At 55.9% G+C, this 18,292-nt stretch overlaps 2 protein-coding genes across 5 annotated transcripts in view; both read left to right on the forward strand.

Moving 5' to 3' along the window:
* The window catches only part of NKTR (natural killer cell triggering receptor), a 33,617-nt gene extending 29,121 nt beyond the window's left edge, over positions 1–4,496 (forward strand). For 2 of the 4 annotated variants that reach the window (XM_080934877.1, XM_080934879.1), the window contains 3 exons: positions 263–319; positions 852–953; positions 1,999–4,496. In XM_080934877.1, coding sequence (XP_080791003.1) covers positions 263–319; positions 852–953; positions 1,999–2,086 — 247 coding nt within the window. In that variant the 3' untranslated portion in view covers positions 2,087–4,496. Of the gene's footprint in view, positions 1–262; positions 320–651; positions 683–761; positions 832–851; positions 954–1,998 lie in introns of those variants that run through there. The other 2 variants (XR_013975484.1, XM_080934878.1) reach the window with 2 other exon arrangements.
* A 3,419-nt stretch (positions 4,497–7,915) lies between these two features.
* On the forward strand, positions 7,916–16,406 carry ZBTB47 (zinc finger and BTB domain containing 47). Its single transcript, XM_080934405.1, has 6 exons — positions 7,916–8,121; positions 10,396–11,892; positions 13,027–13,174; positions 14,020–14,135; positions 14,658–14,802; positions 14,919–16,406. Exons 1-6 carry the CDS (start codon positions 8,119–8,121, stop codon positions 15,191–15,193), a joined length of 2,184 nt encoding a protein of 727 aa, XP_080790531.1. The 5' UTR covers positions 7,916–8,118; the 3' UTR covers positions 15,194–16,406.
* The last annotated feature ends 1,886 nt before the right edge of the window (positions 16,407–18,292 follow it).

Genomic DNA, 18,292 nt, shown 5'->3' on the forward strand with positions numbered 1-18,292 from the left:
TGGTATTTTCTGTTGACCACCTGTGTAAGTGGGCCTTCTCCCTTCCCACCAGCTGAGAGTCTCCTCAGACTCTACCTAACTAACTCCTAACCTTCTAATGGAATACAAAGGTTTTAAAAAGAAATTCCCATATACTTGAGATAAACATAAAATAGTTACAGCATTTCACTGTATTTTCACTTTGATGGGCAAAAAATGTCTAGATTGTTACTGTGGCCTGTGCCCTAATGCACAAGGTGACAGCCTCTGTGGTCCATACCAGGACATCCAGCAGGAGCCGGTCCAGGAGCAGCTCCTATGACCTCCACAGCCGCTCCAGGTAAGTGCTGCTGGGAGGCCCCAGAGTGCTGGCTTGGGGTTGGCTTGTGCTGCTGGGGTTGATTCCAGGGCCTCAGCATAAAACACGGCACATCTACTGCCGTGGAAGCTTATTCCTTAGCCTAATTGTTAATTTTTTATTAGATAACTAATGCATATGTTTCTAAAATCACACTTAATAAAGATGTTATAATTTTTATCTGTTGGCCCACTGTGCTCCAGTCAGAAATGATAGTATCCAATTGTAGTGGCAAGTGCTTGTGAATATAATTGCCCAATAAGATCAAGATTCAATCACACTAACTGTTAATTTTGTAATATTTTTCAATGCAGAAAAGAAATTAACATTTTTCTCTTTAACATGGTAAGTCCATGTTAAAATTGGGTGCAATTGTTGGATGTTCCTAGAACTTCTTATGCAACCATCCTCACCTCCCCCTTAGAGTACCTGTGTGAGCCAGCACCCTCTTATGGCCCTAAAAAGGAGCCTTTCTGTATTTGAATGGAACACCGTGTCATTGCTATTTGAGCAGATCCTACACCTATGATAGCTACTACAGCCGGAGTCGCAGCCGCAGCCGCAGCCAGAGGAGTGACAGTTACCATCGGGGTAGAAGTTACAACCGGCGGTCCAGGTGGGTCCTTGGGTTAGAGCACTTGGTGTGAGTGGGCCATCAGTGGAACACCTCCCTTTAGTTCCATTGGTCTACAGATGGCTATTAAACATGGCCTTGGAACTGAGAGTTGGCAGGTGATAGTTGTTGGTTATTGTTTTATAGTTGACAATAAAATGTGTTTTAAATATTCACATAGCTTTGAGTAAACATTTCTTTTGGAAGGAGAGGAGTAAGGAGAAAACCAAATCATGCCTCGCTTCTGGAAGTCAGGCTAATTTATTGAAACAGCCATTCTTTCATCTTATTAAACCATGATTGTCTCAGCAGCAGGGTTGAGTCTTATAGCTTGTCCTAAGCTGTAACTTTATCATGGCCCTTATATTGTCTCTTGCTGATGGCTGCTGTCACCCTTCCTTATCCGTTGCAAACCCAGAAAACTTTGTACAGACAGTGTACATGGATACCCCCTTGGTTGAACTGTTTCAGGGGCCAGCACATGAACCCTTCCATTTGCTAGCTCCAGCTTCAAATCTAACTTTTGTCCTCTAATGTTCTAGAGCTTTCCTTCTGCCCAGAAACCCAAGTGCCATCTCCATCTCCATCACTTGTCTTTGTGTCTTGAAGTGATCATTCAACTCCTGCTCCCCAGACCCCACTTGTCATATTCTCCACTGCAGCCCATTGACCTGGGGACATCCCACCTCCATCCACTAACCCTTGGACTCTGGGGGTTTCTGTGAATGAGCCTGTACACTGTCTGAGCTGTCCTTGAGCCCTGGTCCTTGGTCTGTCTACTCCTGGTGGGATGATACCACGGCATGTGGACTACGTCTCAGGGATCTGTAAATGAGCTGAATGACAGCCACAATCAAGCCCACACCTACAGAGTGACACTCACTTAACCTCTTTCTGTCAGTCTAGTCCAGTTCGCTGGGCATAGTAGAAAAATAGTTTGACTGCACCATTTGCTATTTAAAACATCCTTGAAAAACCCATAGTGTTGCCATAGTTCGAACCAAAACTGGAAGTTGACAGATTTGTCTTGTTTTGTTTTTTTATGCAGGAGTGGTAGATCCTATGGCTCGGACAGTGAAAGTGACAGAAGTTACTCTCATCACCGGAGTCCCAGTGAGAGCAGCAGATACAGCTGAGGTGTCTCTGTACAGATTGTGTGTTAACTGTAAATACCTAGTAACTTAAAGCTTAAGAAACTGGACGGCAGTCTGTTGTCTTTCAGTGTTAGACCTCAATCCAATAATGGATATTTCTTGTCACTTACTTACATGTGTGCAGAAAGATTTAAAGTGCAAATGTCCCTAGAAATATTTTTATGCCCCATTTTACAATAGGCAACTATGGAATTTTCATTTTCTTGAATCAAGAAATGGTAAATTTGATGTAAGTATAATTTGCAGTGTTACTGTAGGTAGGGTTTTCTGTATATCACATTGTCCGTAGAAGTCAGGTTTCTTTTGTCAGTGTTTCAGGTTTTAGCATCCATACTGCCAAACAGGACTGTGGAGAGCTGTCAGAAGACACCTTTCCAGTGTCCCGTGCTGGTTGTCTTCTTGGTGTGTGTGCTGTCAGGTCGGGTTATCCACGTCCATATTGACTGGCCAGGTGTGTGCAGGGTGGTAGTTTATGCCACCATGTTTGCAGCAGTCCATCCCAGCTGTGAACACCCACACTGTCTGAGGTTCTGCCTTCACACAGTGCGTACCAGGAGCTCTGTGACTGTTGCCACCCCAGCTCCTGCTTTGGTGCTTGGTGCCTTTGGTTTCTCATCTGTCATATACTGCAGCTCCTGACGCCAGGAAAGAAATTGCCATTTTTCTTAATTCACTGGCACCAAAAATTATTTCTTCTGAGCTGGGTTCATAATGAGTATAGGGTCTTCTTCCAAATGCAGATATGTGGTGAGGGTCCCTTGAAACAGAAGCTGTAAGGTTGGTCATCTTGTCCTGCACACGTGTGCTAAAGAGCCAGCTGAAGAATGGACTTCAGAAGCAGCTCCCCAGTCTTTAGGTACTACACCCCAGAGACACTTCACTCACACCGTGGCAACAGTAGCAGCCCTGCCCCAGCCATCCTGTTCTGTGTGTTGACTCCATGAAGCTCTGCCTGATGTAGCAAACCTGGGACAAAAGCTGGGGGCAGACGGGTCACAGGCTCTGCTGCACAGATAGGTGGTGTTCTGGCTTTTCAGGGCTCCTCCAGGAAGCGTCTAACCTGTAAAAACTAGTGTGGGTTTGTTTCTTTGTTTTGTTTTACTCTTTGTTTTGCATTCTTTCCCCAAGTGTACTTAATCACCTTAGTGCCGGTTTAATCCAATTCACAGAATTCCTGTCAGGTATATGGTGTAGAAGTCTATACCATTCTATCCCACCCAGGCCTTGCTGGTCGCTGGAGGGTCTTACTAAATCCCTGGCCAGATGGAGGGGAGGTACTGGATGTATGAAAATAGTCTTCCAGGGCCATGTGGCTCAGTGATAATAGCATGTGCTTAGCATGTACGTAGCTCTGAGATCAGCACGCCACAATTAAATAATGCTGTCGCTCTGTGATACACATAAGCAGCATTTTGGTGGTCAGCCAGCTGTTGTTCACCATGTCTGTAAATTAGTTAAATAGAAAGCAGGATAGCATCAGAACTCAGTGCTTGGCAGGTTAAACACGTGGTTTATAGTGACTGGTTTCTTCCCATCCCCCCCTTTAAAGTTGCCTAAAAAGAAGGATGTTTGAATTTAATGTTCAGTGGGAAGAATTCATTCAGAGCCCAAACATACTGACAAATGGAGTTAGTAAGAAAAGGTCACTCTTGGCCATATATTGTTCTTTGGTTGCTGTATAACAAGTTATCCCAAAATTCTCAGCCTAACAGTGCTCATGTGACTCTTAGGCATAGTAGGGTTGATTTGTCTTTTAAGGGGCTCGAGGCTATGGCTAAGGTCTGGAAGGGTGCATTCCTCAGGAAGACTCTGGGAAGTAGTGAGTTTCTTGTAGACTGTATGTAACTGGGGCCTCTCTAGACTCTTTGGAGGAGGCCCATATCCCCTGCTGTAGGCCTTGCCACCTTCAACCAACAGAGACCCTTTGAATCTTTGTCTTGCTCTAAAACCTCTCCCTCCTGCTTTAAGGGTCCACGTAACCAGAGCACACCCTAGAGATAAACCTCTACTTGCAGTTCCATGGCCAGAGGAGTTTTAAGATATTGGCAGGTTCTGGGGATTAGCATAGGGAGAGGAAGGGTTTAGCCTGTACAGACAGGCGCTCATGTTCAGTAGTCAGCCTTGCTGTTCATGCTCAAGTGAACTACAGAAATGGCTTTTCTTCCTAATCAGGATCATTCTGTATTTTGAAGTTATTTTTCTAATAAAATTTAATTATGTTGTGTAATGTGCTTAATAGAAAATGCTTTATTGGATGATTTTGTAACATCCTGTTTACTGCAAGTGGCATAGTTGATATTCAAAAATGTAGAAAATACTTTTGTACATACTAGCAGTGTCTAATTTGTATATACTTCTATTAAATTTCTTTACAACTTGAAAAGGATCTTGTAGAAATGAAAATACATGCTAAGTTTGCATCTGCCTGCTTGGTCTTTCTTTGCTCAGACTCCGGTCAGTTTCTGATACAGCAAATAAAGAGACTTGAACACTGGCAGGTTACTGGGGTGCCTGTTAGAAGCATCCCCTCTGGTGAGATGCAATTCCAGGTCTTCTCCTGTCCCCAGCTGAGGAAAGAGTGTTGCAATTCAAGCATGTAGTGCCCTGCCGAGGAACAAGTCCTCTGACTGTGGCACCTGTCACCATTCACCTCTCAAGACAGACCAGAGTGACATTTGAACACACAGGTGAGGGTCTGCCAGGCAAGCAGAGTGAACCTTGCAACCCGCTGCCTCATTTGCAGATAACCGAGTTTTCTAGTGTTTCCCCAAATTGGGAAACTGAAAATTGTCAGATGTGTGTGCTTTAATATTTAAAGAAAATGCCCGGTGTGGTAGTGCACACCCTTAACCTCAGCACACAGAGGCAGGTGGATCTCTTTGAGTTGAAGGCCAGATAGGGATGCATAGTAAGACTGTTAGAAAGTTTTAAAAAGAAAACTAGCTGGGTTTGGCCTCACAAGCCTTTAGTCTCAGCACTTGGAAGATGGAGACAGGAGGATTCCCCCAAAGGTCAGCCTGGGCTATGTGAGACCTTGTTCCCACTGTCCTGTGAGGGATGTGGGGGCTGGATGGGCCTCTGGATAAGAGCACCGACTGTCTTCAGAGGATCCAGGTTCGGTTCCCAAAACCTAGGTGGCAGCTCAGTCATAAGTCCTGTTCCAGAGGATTCAACTCCGGCCTCTGCTCACCAAGCATGCAGGTGACACGCACATACCTGGAGGCAGAACACCCGTGCATTTTCAAAGGGACGGGGCAGACTGTTTAGCTGTAGTCTTTCAGGAAGCTCTGGCTACAAAGGCAAGCTCAGCTCTGGATTCAGTACAGCACAGCAGGAGCTGCGTTCTGCCTGGGCCTCTTGCCCTGGCTGCTTCCCCCCTGTGGCTTACAGCAGCCACAGGAACAGTTCCTGCTTCCTCCGTACCGAACCTTATACAAGCAGTAGGACTCAACCCCACAGCCTGAGGCTTGAAGATACCAAAGCAGAAAATGGGTTCTGAAAGGGCCAGAACTGTGCCTATGTCCACTGAGCCCTGACCCTCCATCCCTGCTGCCTACGTGCAGAGTCTGAGAACCATTGTCTCCTAATTGAGTCCAGAGGATGCATGTGTCCCAGCAAGCTGGTCCAAATAAGAGGCTGCCTCCCTAAAGGCCATGTCTGGGCAGACGTGTAGGACCGGGTGGTCCCTGTGCGGCTGTGATGAATGTAGACCTTGACGCTGCTGCTGGTCCTGTCTCTGTGCGTAACGGGGCGGGGCTTCAAGTATAGCGGCCAAGGTTGTGGAGGACTAGGGTCTCTGGGAGCCTTCTGGAAGCTACCAGGGAGGCTCTTGGCTAAGGCCCTGGAGTTGGTGTGGGAAAGGGAACCTGCTGGTTTGCATTAGGCCCCCACCCTTGTGCAGCTGTGGCCCATTAGTGCTGGGCTCGGCAGGCAGAAGTGAGGCGGAGGGAGGAGGCCACCGACCGACTGTGTGGTGCGGGGGTTATTCCCTCCTCCTCCAGCCGCACCACCCACCTCTCAGACTACCTAACTTGCACTTCAGTTACCTGGTGAGCTTAGTTTCCCCAGCCAAGCGCAGGAACCCCCAAGCAGCTTGGGACTGACTCCTTGTTCTCTGAAGTCAAGTTTGGCCTGGAGTCACCCAGCCTCGGAGGTCTAAAGCACCCCATGTCATGGTAGTGAGTGCTCCTGCCCCTAGCTCACCAACGAAGCTTGAGGTTCTGGCCTGGAATTCTTCCTCTGCTCCCATCTTGTCCCTCCAGTAGGCTGCACCCCATCCCCTGACCACTTAATTTTGCAGCCATAAACACAAGGGAGCTTCTGGCCTTTGCAGCTGCTGCCAGTGACAAATGTAGTGTGCCCTCTTGCCCTCAGTCAGAGCTCTGAGAACCCAAGTGGGACAGCAGGGGGGGGCCAAGGGGTCACCTCTTTACTTTACCCAAGGCCATCACCGAAGGACCTTCCCGAGGTCACACTGGCCACTGCCTAGCTTCTTCCAGCCCCTGGCACGGGGCCTGTTTTCCCTACCTGCGCGACTCTCCTTATCTACCCAGTAGGCAGATAGGCCTGCCCTTCCCACTTCCCAGGTCAGCGCGGCAATCAACTGAGTCAGACGAGAAACTGGGTGGTTGGAAGTAACTGACCAGTTCACAGCTTAGAGCCTCAGGCTGGCTCTCACTGCCCCAGCTAGAGGCATGTCCTGCGCATGTGAAGGAAGGGGCTTTCCTCTGTCCCCACCTTTTATTTTTCCACCCCACCGACTCAGCTTCTCTGCTCAGGGGTAGCCAGCCCAGTGTCCACGTGAGAGATCCTTGCATTCTTAGGGGACAGACCCTCAACTACTTGAGGACACCTGCCTGGCTCCAGAGGAAGAGCTACACTCCCCTGCTCACCATGAGGAAAGCGCACACCCAAGGAGCCGGCTGTGGCTGCAGTGGAATGGCCCGGCTGGAGCAGTATTGGGAGAGTGACTAGGCTGAACAGTGGCCGCTGGGTAGGGGTGCGGGGCGTCCGAAGGAGAGACCACGGTGGTAGCCCGTAGTCCCGCCCTGCCGTCGCTCGGCCTGGCAGCGTTCCTTCGCAGCCTCCGGCCAGCACAGCCAGCCCCCTGCCCCCACGGAGCCGATGCCAGAGCGCATTCCGAAAGCCGAGCTGCATCTCCCCAGCGCCGAGGGCCCCTCGGCAGGGCCGGGCCTGGGCCTCTGGCTCCCACCCGGCTATCCCAGGCGGGTCATCGGAAAGGCTTCCGTCGCTGCGGCGGTGGCTCGGAGGCTCTGCAGCCTGAGGCCCCCAGGTAGGTCTCGGAGACACCGAGCAAAACGCGTGGGAGGCCGGAGCAGCTGGGGACCCCAGACTCACCCCCAAGTCGGAGCAGCCGGGGACACTGGGGGCGGGAGGTGAGCGCGGCTGGGGTGCGGGGCTCGGGCCCTCAGTGTCGCCCGGCTCAGGGGAGCAGGTGGGTCGGGGGGCGGCGCGCTCAGCTCAGCGACCTCACGCCTACCCTGGCCCCGCCCCTGCAGAGCAGCGGGAGGACACCCGGGTTAGACTCCCGGACGAACTTCCCAGCAGAGAAGGACAGAGGGGGCTCGGCGCGGGAGGGTGGGGTCGCGCGGTCCAAACGCCCCCACGTCACCAGCCGGGTCGGCCCGGGGACCCCGAGGCTCTCCCGCGGACAGCTGCATCGAGACGGTGCGCATCCGCGCCCCCAGCCAGCACGCAGGGCGGCCTGGCCCTTTAAGCGGCCAGACGGCGGCCCCAGCTGACGCGCGGGCTCCAATCGGCGCCCCGCGCCCCCCGCCCGCCGCGCCCGAGGCTCCCGGGCCGCAGCTGCTCGGCCGGGACTCGTCGCGGCCCTGCGCCTCCGCCCGCCCGGCCGGCCGCGCCCCCGGGGCCATGGTCGCGGGGCCCTGCGCAGGGGCGGCCCCCAGCGCGGCGCTTCATGGAGCGGCCCGGGCCCGGCCCTCGGGGGCAGCGCGATCCTGCGGGGCCCAGTGAGCTCCCAGCGCCGCGGCACCATGGTACGCAGGGCCCTGCCTGTCCCCCCGCTTATCCGCCCACCTACGAGCGCCTCCTTTCGGAGCGCACGGCCCCGTGGGACCTGGTACGGGGTCTGGGAGCCCCGGCCCCTCCCCCGGGGTCCTCGACCCCATCTGCCCGTAGTGCGGCGCGGTGGCGCGGCTAGGGGGTGAAATTCCTGGGGTGGGGGTGCAAGCGCGAAAGGCCGAGGTCTTGCTGCGCACGGGCGGAGGGGGGCGCTTCTCTGCGTCCGGACGGCGCCGCCCCGGGGCTGGTAATGGGGGGGGGAAGGGGGAGTCGGATTCCCGCCCGGGCCTTGGGCCACGTGGGCGCTGCAGCCGCTCTGCCAGAGACTAGGATGGATCGCGCCATAGATGGGGGGCGCCCACAGCTGGAGTGGAAACTCCTGTGTGACCTTGGGCCGGTCCCCTGCCGTCTCTGAGCCTGTTTTCCGGGCCTCTCCAAAGAGAGCATCCAGAAGTCTTGAGCCTGTACCCCTGTCCCCGGGTTTCACCAGATGGCCTTTAGGAGGCAAAAGCTTGGTGGCCTCTCCAGGTGTCCCTCTGGGGAAGAGCTGCTGATGCAGCTGGCATAGCCAGGTGGGGAGAGGCCTCCTCAGCTTCAAGGAGCGGAAGCATCTGGCCAGAGGCTGCACAGCTGGTGGGCACCGTTAGAGGCCCTGCCACTCGCTGGCAGCTTGTCTGGGCAGGCTGCCATGTGACTTTAAGGATACCTGGGTTTCTGCCAGGCTCAAGTGGTCCTTCCCAAGCAGGTGGGCCCTGAGGAAGCTTTGTAAAGGAAGAACGGGGCCCCAGGCCTGTGGTATGTGGTGCCATGGGAGGCCTTTCCCTGCTACCATCCACCCCACCCCACCCCCAATCCCCGGGAGTGCAGAAACCAGTAACCTGCAGCTGTAGCGCTGCTGGGAAGGAGGCAGGAACAGAGGGTGTTCTCACTTTCAGGACCCTCTAAGTCCTCTACCCGCTTGAAGTGTACCAGGCAGCAGGAAGGGTACCCAGGTAGCAGGATGGCCACAGCTCTCCTGTGGTAGTGCCTCTCTGGGCCTCAGTTTCTCTATCTCAGCAATAGGTATTGATCCCAGAGAATGGATCCGAATGAGTCAGTGAGGGATGGGCGGGGCTCTGTGCCACGTCCCTGCTAGATGGGCCGGCAGTTCGGAGATGAGGCAAAGATGGCTGTGTGTTGGGTGTTGGAGGGAGCTTGGCTTTTGGCAGAGCGGAGGGCATAGTGTGGGTGAGCTTTGGGCTTTGGCAGAAGGGTAAAGGCTGGGGGCTCCTTGGGGCTCACCTACAGCTGGAAACAGCTTCTCCTTTAGCAGAATGACAAGGGAGCTCAGAGTTCATCTTCTCTGTCTGGCCTACACACTGCTGACAGGAGAGGGGACAGCTTCACCCTGGGACCTCTAAGGGAAGTGGGGTTGTGTCCCCCATTGGCACTTACACGCTGAAAGCTTTTGTCTCCACAGGCAGAGCCCATGGAGCTTCCAAAGCCAGCCTTTGTGGGACCAGGACTGGTTAGTGTTTGCTGAGCCCCAGTCCCTATGCAAGGGACGAGACAGGCCTGTCCCTACCAGCCAACCTCTGGGAGTCCTCCTGCAGAACTAAGCAGGACTCTGTTAGGAGTGTAAAGGCCTGGCGGTCTGATCTGTCCGTCTCTAAGGTCCATAGGGCTCTCTGGGAGGTGCGGCCTCCAAGACAGGACTACCCTGGAACTGCTGGGTCTGGGCTGGGATCTCCTCTTGGGAGTGTGGCAAACGGAAAGCATCCTCCCCTGAGGGTCCTGGATACACAAAACTGCGGTAGCTGGATCAGCCTGGGTGTCTTCAGCCTGCTGCCTTCTGCAGCCCCTCAAGGCCTTGACTGGCCCCAGTCCAAGTGAAAAATCCCCAGATACAGCCTAGCAGAAGCTGGGCCCTTCTGTCAGGTACTCACAGTTGGGCAGGCTCCTGTCTCAGCGTGGTGGAAAGATCGGGACACACTGAGGAACAGCTGGAAGCCCAGTAGGGATCCTGGGGGGACCCCTAGTGTGTGCACAGAGGCAGAGTATAGGGAGTAGGCCCAGAGTAGCCACCTGGGCATAAGTCCCAGGACATCACAGCCCTAGGAGCAGCTGCCATGAGTCTGCCTGTTCCTCCCTCAACCCCCCCTCCCGGCTTGATGGATGGATCAGATCATCTCTTACGATGGCACCTCCCACACCATAGGCAGGGTGGGCAGTGGCCGGCCCTCACCTCTCCTGCTCTCTTGGCCCCACAGTTGCTGGTTGAGAAGACAACAGACTCCCCGGTGGCAGAGTTCTCTCTGGTGGAGGACGTGGCCCTACACTTCGCCTGCTTGATGGGCCGTCTCAATGAGCAGCGCCTCTTCCAGCCAGACCTGTGCGATGTCGACCTAGTGCTGGTGCCCCAGCATAGTGTGTTCCCCGCACACAAGGGCGTGCTAGCCGCCTACAGCCAGTTCTTCCACTCCCTCTTCACGCAGAACAAGCAGCTGCAGCGGGTGGAGCTGTCTCTGGAGGCGCTGGCGCCCAGCGGCCTGCAGCAGATCCTGAACTTCATCTACACGTCCAAGCTGCTGGTGAACGCGGCCAACGTGCACGAGGTGCTCAGTGCGGCCTCTCTGCTGCAGATGGCTGACATTGCCGCCTCCTGCCAGGAGCTGCTGGACGCTCGGTCCCTGGCGCCCTCGGGCCCTGTGGCCCTGGCGCAGCCAGTGGCCAGCTGTGCTCCGGTGCCTCCACCACCCTACTACTGTGACATCAAGCAGGAGGCGGACGCCCCGGGCCTCCCCAAGATCTACGCCCGAGAGGGTCCTGACCCCTACTCTGTGCGTGTGGAGGACGGGGCGGGGACAGCTGCAGATGTAGGCTCTGCCGCGGCTGGGCCGGCGCAGACGCTCTTCAAGGAGGAGAAGGAAGGGACACCTGAAGAGGCAGAGGCCCCGGGTAGCCTGTGTAAACTAGAAAGCGGAGAGGGGCTGGAGCCAGAACTGGATGCCTCGGGCACCTATGGGCACCAGGAGCAGTCGCAAATCATTGTGGAGGTGAATCTCAACAACCAAACGCTGCATGTGTCCACGGGACCTGAGGGCAAGCCGAGCTCTGGGGCCAATCCAGCCACTGTGGTGCTGGGCCAGGAGGATGGGATGCAGGGACGCTCGGAAGAAGAGGAGGAGGAAGGAGGAGGGAGTGGAGGGGGGGAAGAAGAGGAAGAAGAGGAGGAAGAAGAGGGAGGCAGCCAGGGAGAAGAGGAAGAAGAGGAGGAAGGGCCCAGCGATCGGGAAGATGAGGATGAAGAAGATGGCCCCAGTGAACAGGACGCAGACAGTTCTGAGGAGGAGAGGGTGGCCGAGGGCAGGCAGGACCCTGCAGGTCCCGCTGGGTGTCAGGGCAGCCAGGTGGACCCTCCGCCGCACAGCCGAATGTCCACACGGTCCCGGGGACAGAACACCCGGCGCCGAGCCACCCCTGAGCCGGAGGAGGCTGGACGTAGAGGTGGGAAGAGGCCCAAGGCCTCTGGAGCTGTTCCGGCATCCCAGGCAGCTGATGGGCTGGGGGCCAAGGTGAAGCTGGAGGAGAAACAGCAGCATCCATGCCAGAAGTGCCCTCGGGTCTTCAACAACCGCTGGTACCTAGAGAAGCATATGAATGTGACCCACAGCCGCATGCAGATCTGTGGCCAGTGTGGAAAGCGCTTCCTGCTGGAGAGCGAGCTGCAGCTGCACAGGCAGACGGACTGCGAGCGCAACATCCAGGTGAGCCGCGGTGAGCCGTCCTGCCCCGTCCATCCCCGGGGCAAGGGTTGTGGCGGCACCTTTTCTAGAGGTTCAAGAGCAACAGGGATATGGGGAGAGTGGCGTGACCGGAAGCTAGGGGGCAGCACGGCTGAGGGATGGGTCCTTTAACAAACCGAGGGCCGCAGAGCTGCCTGTGCAGTCAGGCGGGTTGTGTGCTCCACCCAGGTGTGCATAGAAGGGAAGGGTTTGTCTGGAGAGGGCGTCACCCTTGGCCCACCCAGAGCCACTGCACAGGGCAGTGATCAAGGGGAAACCTGCATTCAGCTCTGGAGTGCCAGCTACCCTGAGTCTGGGGTCAGGGGAAGCTGGGGTGGCTGCCAGTCCTTGGGCCAGTCTGCACTATCTGAGCACATCCCAGCATGTGCATGTATGCACACACCGGCATGCATGTACACATACATATCAGCATTCATGCGTGCGCGCACGCACACACACGCACGCACGCACACACTCACATACGCACGCACCAGCATGCCTTTCACCTTTTCTGGCCCAACAAGGGGAAAATTAAAAACCAACCCAGCCACAGGTAGGCGGGTGCTAATTGCCTGTACTAATTGCTAATTGGATGCCAGTGGGGAAGGTGTGCCTGGAAACCTGCCCATCACCCACTGTGCACCTGTTTCCTGCCCCGGGCTGGCGTCAGCTATTCCTGCACCTTAAGCCACCCCAAGTGGGTGAAACCTTTGCTCTTTCCCTCCTGGACCCCAGCCTCCGGTCTCTGGAGGCCCAACTGGGATGAGCACCCGCCCTCCACCGTCTGAGGGGGCCTAGAGCGTCTGCAGGTGGCAGAACCTGCACTGACAGGAACCGGAAGTCCCTCCTCCACCCAGCACAGCTGCCAAAACCAACATGGCCTCCAGACCTCCAGCCTCAAAGCAGCTGACCAAGCCAGGGGGTGGGGCAGGCCTTAGTAGGGGGGTCCTGGAAGAGGTACCCAACAGCCATGTGGGTGGGTGTGGAAGGTGTCACCCTAGTTTGGGGACATCAGATCCAGCCTTACCAGCACTCTTCAGGTGGAGAAGCAGGCCCGCCCCAGAGAGGCCGAGGCTAGCTCCGGGTTGCACCCAAAGCGCTCTCCTTTTCCCGAAGTGCGTGACGTGTGGCAAAGCCTTCAAGAAGCTGTGGTCTCTTCACGAGCACAACAAGATCGTGCACGGTTACGCGGAGAAGAAGTTCTCCTGTGAGATCTGCGAGAAGAAGTTTCACACCATGGCGCACGTGCGCAAGCACATGGTCGGTGAGTCCCTGCCGGTGCGGGTGTGGGCGGAGGATGGGCCAGGCTGCCGGCTCTGTCGGGACCCTGTGTCCAGGTGAGGGGAAGGGACAGGAGAGCAGCGCACGGACGGGCAGTTCGCCCAGTGCTCCAGGATGTCTGGGAAGCTGGCGATGGAAACCCAGCTGGCACGCTGCTGGGCAAGCCGTGGATCCCGGCACCGTGTTCTGCCCGTCCCGGGACAGGAACGGCTTCTCCTGAGTCACACGATTCCAAGTGTGCTGGCCCAGCCCTGTCTCTGTGGCTGCCATTAGGCCTCTCATGTTTCCTCACCTTTTGGCCCTCACAGGGCTTCAGGCATCTCCTGAGTGCAACCTCCCCCAGGGGTCACACCTGGACACAGTAAGGAGGCCTCCCCAAGTGTGCTACCCACCCCACTCACAGGCAGAGCTGCACGGCCTCTAGGTGGGCCTGGCCAAGCGTCTGGATTCTGTGGTCACCTTTTCTCACTCAGCTGGGCTCCGAGCTCCAGGGAGGAATGGTCAAGGCAGACAGACAGTCCCTGGCAGACACCCCTCCCTTCCTCCACCAGAAGGTGTAAACTGCATGGGATGGGGACCCTGGGATCTAGGTGTTGGCCAGGAGCATGCTGGGTAACCAGGTTGGTGATTTTTTTTTTTAAGCTGGGAGGCCTGTCTCCCTGTTTTCTTCATTGGCCTTTAGTGGCACTGGGCCCAAGGCTGGGTATGCTGTTGAATTCAGTATCACCCTCCAGGAAAGCGTGGGGTGCAGGGCTGCCAGAAGGCAGGCCTGGAGGTGGGGGTTCATGTAGGTGCCCTGGAGAAGTGACGTCTGGTGCCCACCCGCAGCCCACACCAAGGACATGCCCTTCACCTGCGAGACCTGTGGGAAATCCTTCAAGCGCAGTATGTCGCTGAAGGTCCACTCGCTGCAGCACTCGGGGGAGAAGCCTTTCCGCTGTGAGGTGAGCTCTGCCGGCTGTCGGCTATGGGGTTCCCTGATGGTCACCCCTCCACCCAGCCCCATCTTCAGGGAGGGGAAGGGAGGGCAGGAGGGGCTGCACGCCTGACTGGGCAGCCCACTCCTGTAACGGTGACAGGAGGAGCAGGCGTGAGTTCAAGACCCAGCTGTCATTCATGTCCCTATGGTTTGGGGAGACAGTGAGTTGGGAAGATGCTTCTTTGCAGTTGAGAGCTTAAGCATCAGTCCAGGTTGTCTTTTTTTTAAGTAAATCTGCACTGGCTTGTCACCTCAGTGCCAGGGAGCAGACAGGTGGATGCCTGAATCTCACTGGTAGTCAGCACAGCCTAGGCAGGGAGTTCAGGCCATTGAGAGACCCTGTCTTAAAAAGAGCTAAGGTGGAAGGCACCTGAGGAAACACCAGACCTCTGGCCTCCACACGGGTCCACACACACACACACACATACACAGTTTCGGGTTGGGAAAGGCAGGGTGAGGGTGTCTGTAGCTTTTCCCCTCCCCACAGAACTGCAACGAACGCTTCCAGTACAAGTACCAGCTGCGGTCGCACATGAGCATCCACATTGGCCACAAGCAGTTCATGTGCCAGTGGTGTGGTAAGGACTTCAACATGAAGCAGTACTTTGACGAGCACATGAAGACACACACAGGTACGTGCCGTCCCCCCAGGGTCTCAGTTTACCTCTGCTCCAGATCCTGAGTTGGGGCGGGGTGGAGTCTAGGGCTGGCCATGAACACCCCTGCTCCCCCTTACCCCCCATTGCAGGGGAGAAGCCTTATATCTGTGAGATCTGTGGCAAGAGCTTCACCAGCCGTCCCAATATGAAGCGGCATCGCCGCACGCACACCGGAGAGAAGCCGTACCCGTGTGACGTGTGTGGCCAGCGCTTTCGCTTCTCCAACATGCTGAAGGCACACAAAGAAAAGTGCTTCCGTGTCAGCCACCCGCTGCCCGGTGACCCTGCCACCCTGCCCACCACGCACCTGCAGCCCACAGCCCCGCTCTTCCCCACAGCACCTCCTAGGCTGGACACTAACTGACCCCCAGCACGGGCCCTCCTGGCCAGGGCCAGCAGACACAGACTAGAGGCTGGGCTGTAGCTGATGCCTCTGGCCCTGGGCCCCTGTGCAGCTTCCTGGAGTTTTTGCTCCTAGTCTTTGGGAGTAAAGGAACAGAAAGGGACTGGTTGGCTCCACTCCTCCAGGTGAGGGGTGTTGGAGGCAGCAGACACAGGACAGGAGGAGCTCTGGGCTGCAGCATGGCTGAGAGCTAAGCAGGGCCTGGGTCAGTTTTGCCTGCCCATCCCTGGCTTCCCTGTGCCCCTAACTGACTCCTTAGGAGGGGAGGGTTTGGGTGCACCCCTGCTGAGAGGAGTTGTGCAGCCCAGGAGGCCTGTGGTCAGGGAGGTATGGCAGACCACGTGTGGCTGGGCATGTGAGTGTGTGAAGGCTGCCCCTCTGCATAAGGCAGAGCCACGCAGGTGGGGGCTGGCCCCCATGGGTTTCCTTTCTCACATCCCTACCAGGCAGGTTCAGGAATCCCCAGCCTGCACTGACTTTTTCAAGAGTCCCAAATCCTGGAGAGAGTGTCTCTGGGTGCTGGGGACCAAGTCTCCAGAGGGGAGAGAATCTAATTCACCAGCCTCAGCTACTAGGGCCCCTGCAGGAGAATGAGATCCCAGGGAGGGGCCCCACAGGAGCCTCAGGCAAGAAGTTCAGGGTTTCATGGTGCTATCTGTGAGGCAGGGGACAGGGAGCTCCTGTCCCTTACCAGCCTGCCTGGCTGGACTGCCCCACCAGGAGACACACTTATCTATGTCTGCTCCCCAGAAGCCCACATGAGGCCTCCTCTCCTCTTGGGGCCAGGCCCCTGCCACCACTTGCTGGCTCCTGGTCCCGCTTGCATTCTGCACAGTCTGGGGAGAGAGGTACCCAGTGTTTGCCCTCGGGGGAGGGGCAGGCAGTGATAGCTCGTGCACCCTTCTCTGTCTTCGCTTCATGGTCTCATTCCCCATAAGCTACGTTTCCTAGTTTTGATCCCCCACTGTTTATAAGCTTCTGTTTGTTACACTCTGCACCTTACTCCCTCCCGCCACGCCCTGCCCACTCCCAGCATGGCCACACTGGGAAGAGGCCTGTGCCCAAGGGGCTGGCACAGGGTGCTGAACCCCTTGACCTCCTCTGAGGCCCATGGAGCTGGGACAGCGGGCTGGGGACATTTTAATCATCAATAAACGAAGCACTTTATTCTGTACAGGTGTGGGCAGGGCCCAAGGTGCTCGGCCGAGTTGGCTGTCTTCTGGGCAAAGAGGGGCCGAGTGAGTGGCTGTCCCTGGATAGGCACCCTTTCCTAGCCTGCAGAGCCAGGCTGGCTGCAAGCATGCCCTCAGCCCCACTGTGTCTACTGGGGAGACACGTGTCTCTGTCTGAGAAAGGAAGGTTTCCCATTTGGCTGCACACTCCTGCCCCACGGCCCATGGTTGGGCTCCAAGCTCCTCCAGTGTAGCTCTCTTCCTCCAGTGGTACCCCGAATCTCTGGGCTTCCATGATGTCCTCAGGGACCCTTCCCTGCCTCTTGCTATTTCTAACCTCTGGCCCCAGTGCCTGGCAGCTCTACAGAGCTGACCTTCATTTTCCAAAAATTATAAGTAAAACAAAAAAGAGTTGACCTCCTCAAGGGTTACCAACCATTGTCACCTGGTGGCCTTCATGGGTTCAGAAACTCTGGCCGCTCTTCAATAAACAGAGGCTGGGAATGAAACCCTGTCCCAGGAGTTGGGTTTCCTGTACTTGTACACAACACATCCTCCCCAGGGGCCAGACGGGGGTTCTAAGCACTGGCTGGGATGGGGCACAGCCCCCTCTCTGAGACCCCTGTGTGCCTGGTGCTATACTCCTTGCCCTGGCCACAAGGATTTCCCTTACTGCCAGATGCAATAAGCCCCCACCCCCATGCAATGGAATCGGGGTCCCAAGCTTTTATACCTTGTTTCTAAAGATACGGTCAAGTCCCTGAATTAGCATGAGTGAACATGGTAGCAGCTTCCCAGGCCAAGACACAACAGTAGCCTTGGGACGTTACCTTTGGGGAGACTTGGCTTGGTCTAGCCTTGGCCTGCTTCCCTGAACTGATGCAGGGTGCTCTGGTTTTGGAGCAGTTGGCAGGGAATCTCCCATGAAGAGATACAGGGCCTGGAGCCCAGGGATGACCAGCTCCACATTCCCTCATGGGTTTGTGATAACAGGAAGAGCAGGTGTGTGGAGCTTTCCTGCCTGCCTCACATGACACGCCCGTGGTCCCAGGGTGAGCGGTGGAGAATAAACTCAGTTCTGCTCCTGGTCCCCGACCCAGCTTCTTCTTTATGTGTTAATACCCTAAGAAAGGGTGGTAGGTGTCCTAGCATCCCAGTGCACACTCCCATGGGCACTTAGGGTATACACAGGACCAGTCTTTCCTTCAAGGCTGGGATTTTATGGACCCCATGCTGCATCTGGGTCTGTTGGTCAGTCACTGAAACACCTGAAGTTCTGGAGTCTGCTGAAGTGGTAACCCTCAGGATGGAGCCCAGGAGAATCCAGGGTCTCAGTCACAGGAGCCCTGAAAAGCAGGCCCCGCCCATCTCATCCACCAGCTCAGCCCTCTTGGGCACTTGGGGTTCTCAAAGCTACTTCCTGCTATTCATGTTCTGTTTGGTGGAATTCTGGGCCCCGAGGACATGAGTGAATGGTCTATAGCTCTGATCTGTCACCTTGCCCCCAGGTACCCAGTGCCTCAGACAGACCCAGAGGCCTGGTGTGGGAGGTCCTGTGTGAGGTGGCTGCCTGCAGATTTCTATCGCTGTCTCCTGTTTCAGAAGAGACAGGTCGTATTCGAACCCTCAAAAGTTAGATGGGAGAGGACACACCACCAGCACTTGGGAGGCAGAGGCAAGAGGCTTAGGAGTTAAAAGCCACATAAAAATTCCTGAACAGCCTGCCATTTGAAACTAATGGCCAGTCTCCAAAAGGCCTAAGGAAAGAACTTCTCGGGAGGACCCTGTTCTTTTCTCTCACCTCTGCACTCTTGTCCATCACGCCAGCGCCACTTTTAAACAGGGCCCCATGATAGGCTACGGTGGCAGAGAGCAATCAGGGGTCTAC

The sequence above is a fragment of the Micromys minutus genome (genome assembly GCF_963924665.1).
Source record: "Micromys minutus genome assembly, chromosome: 21".
In the NCBI taxonomy this organism is placed as follows: domain Eukaryota; kingdom Metazoa; phylum Chordata; class Mammalia; order Rodentia; family Muridae; genus Micromys; species Micromys minutus.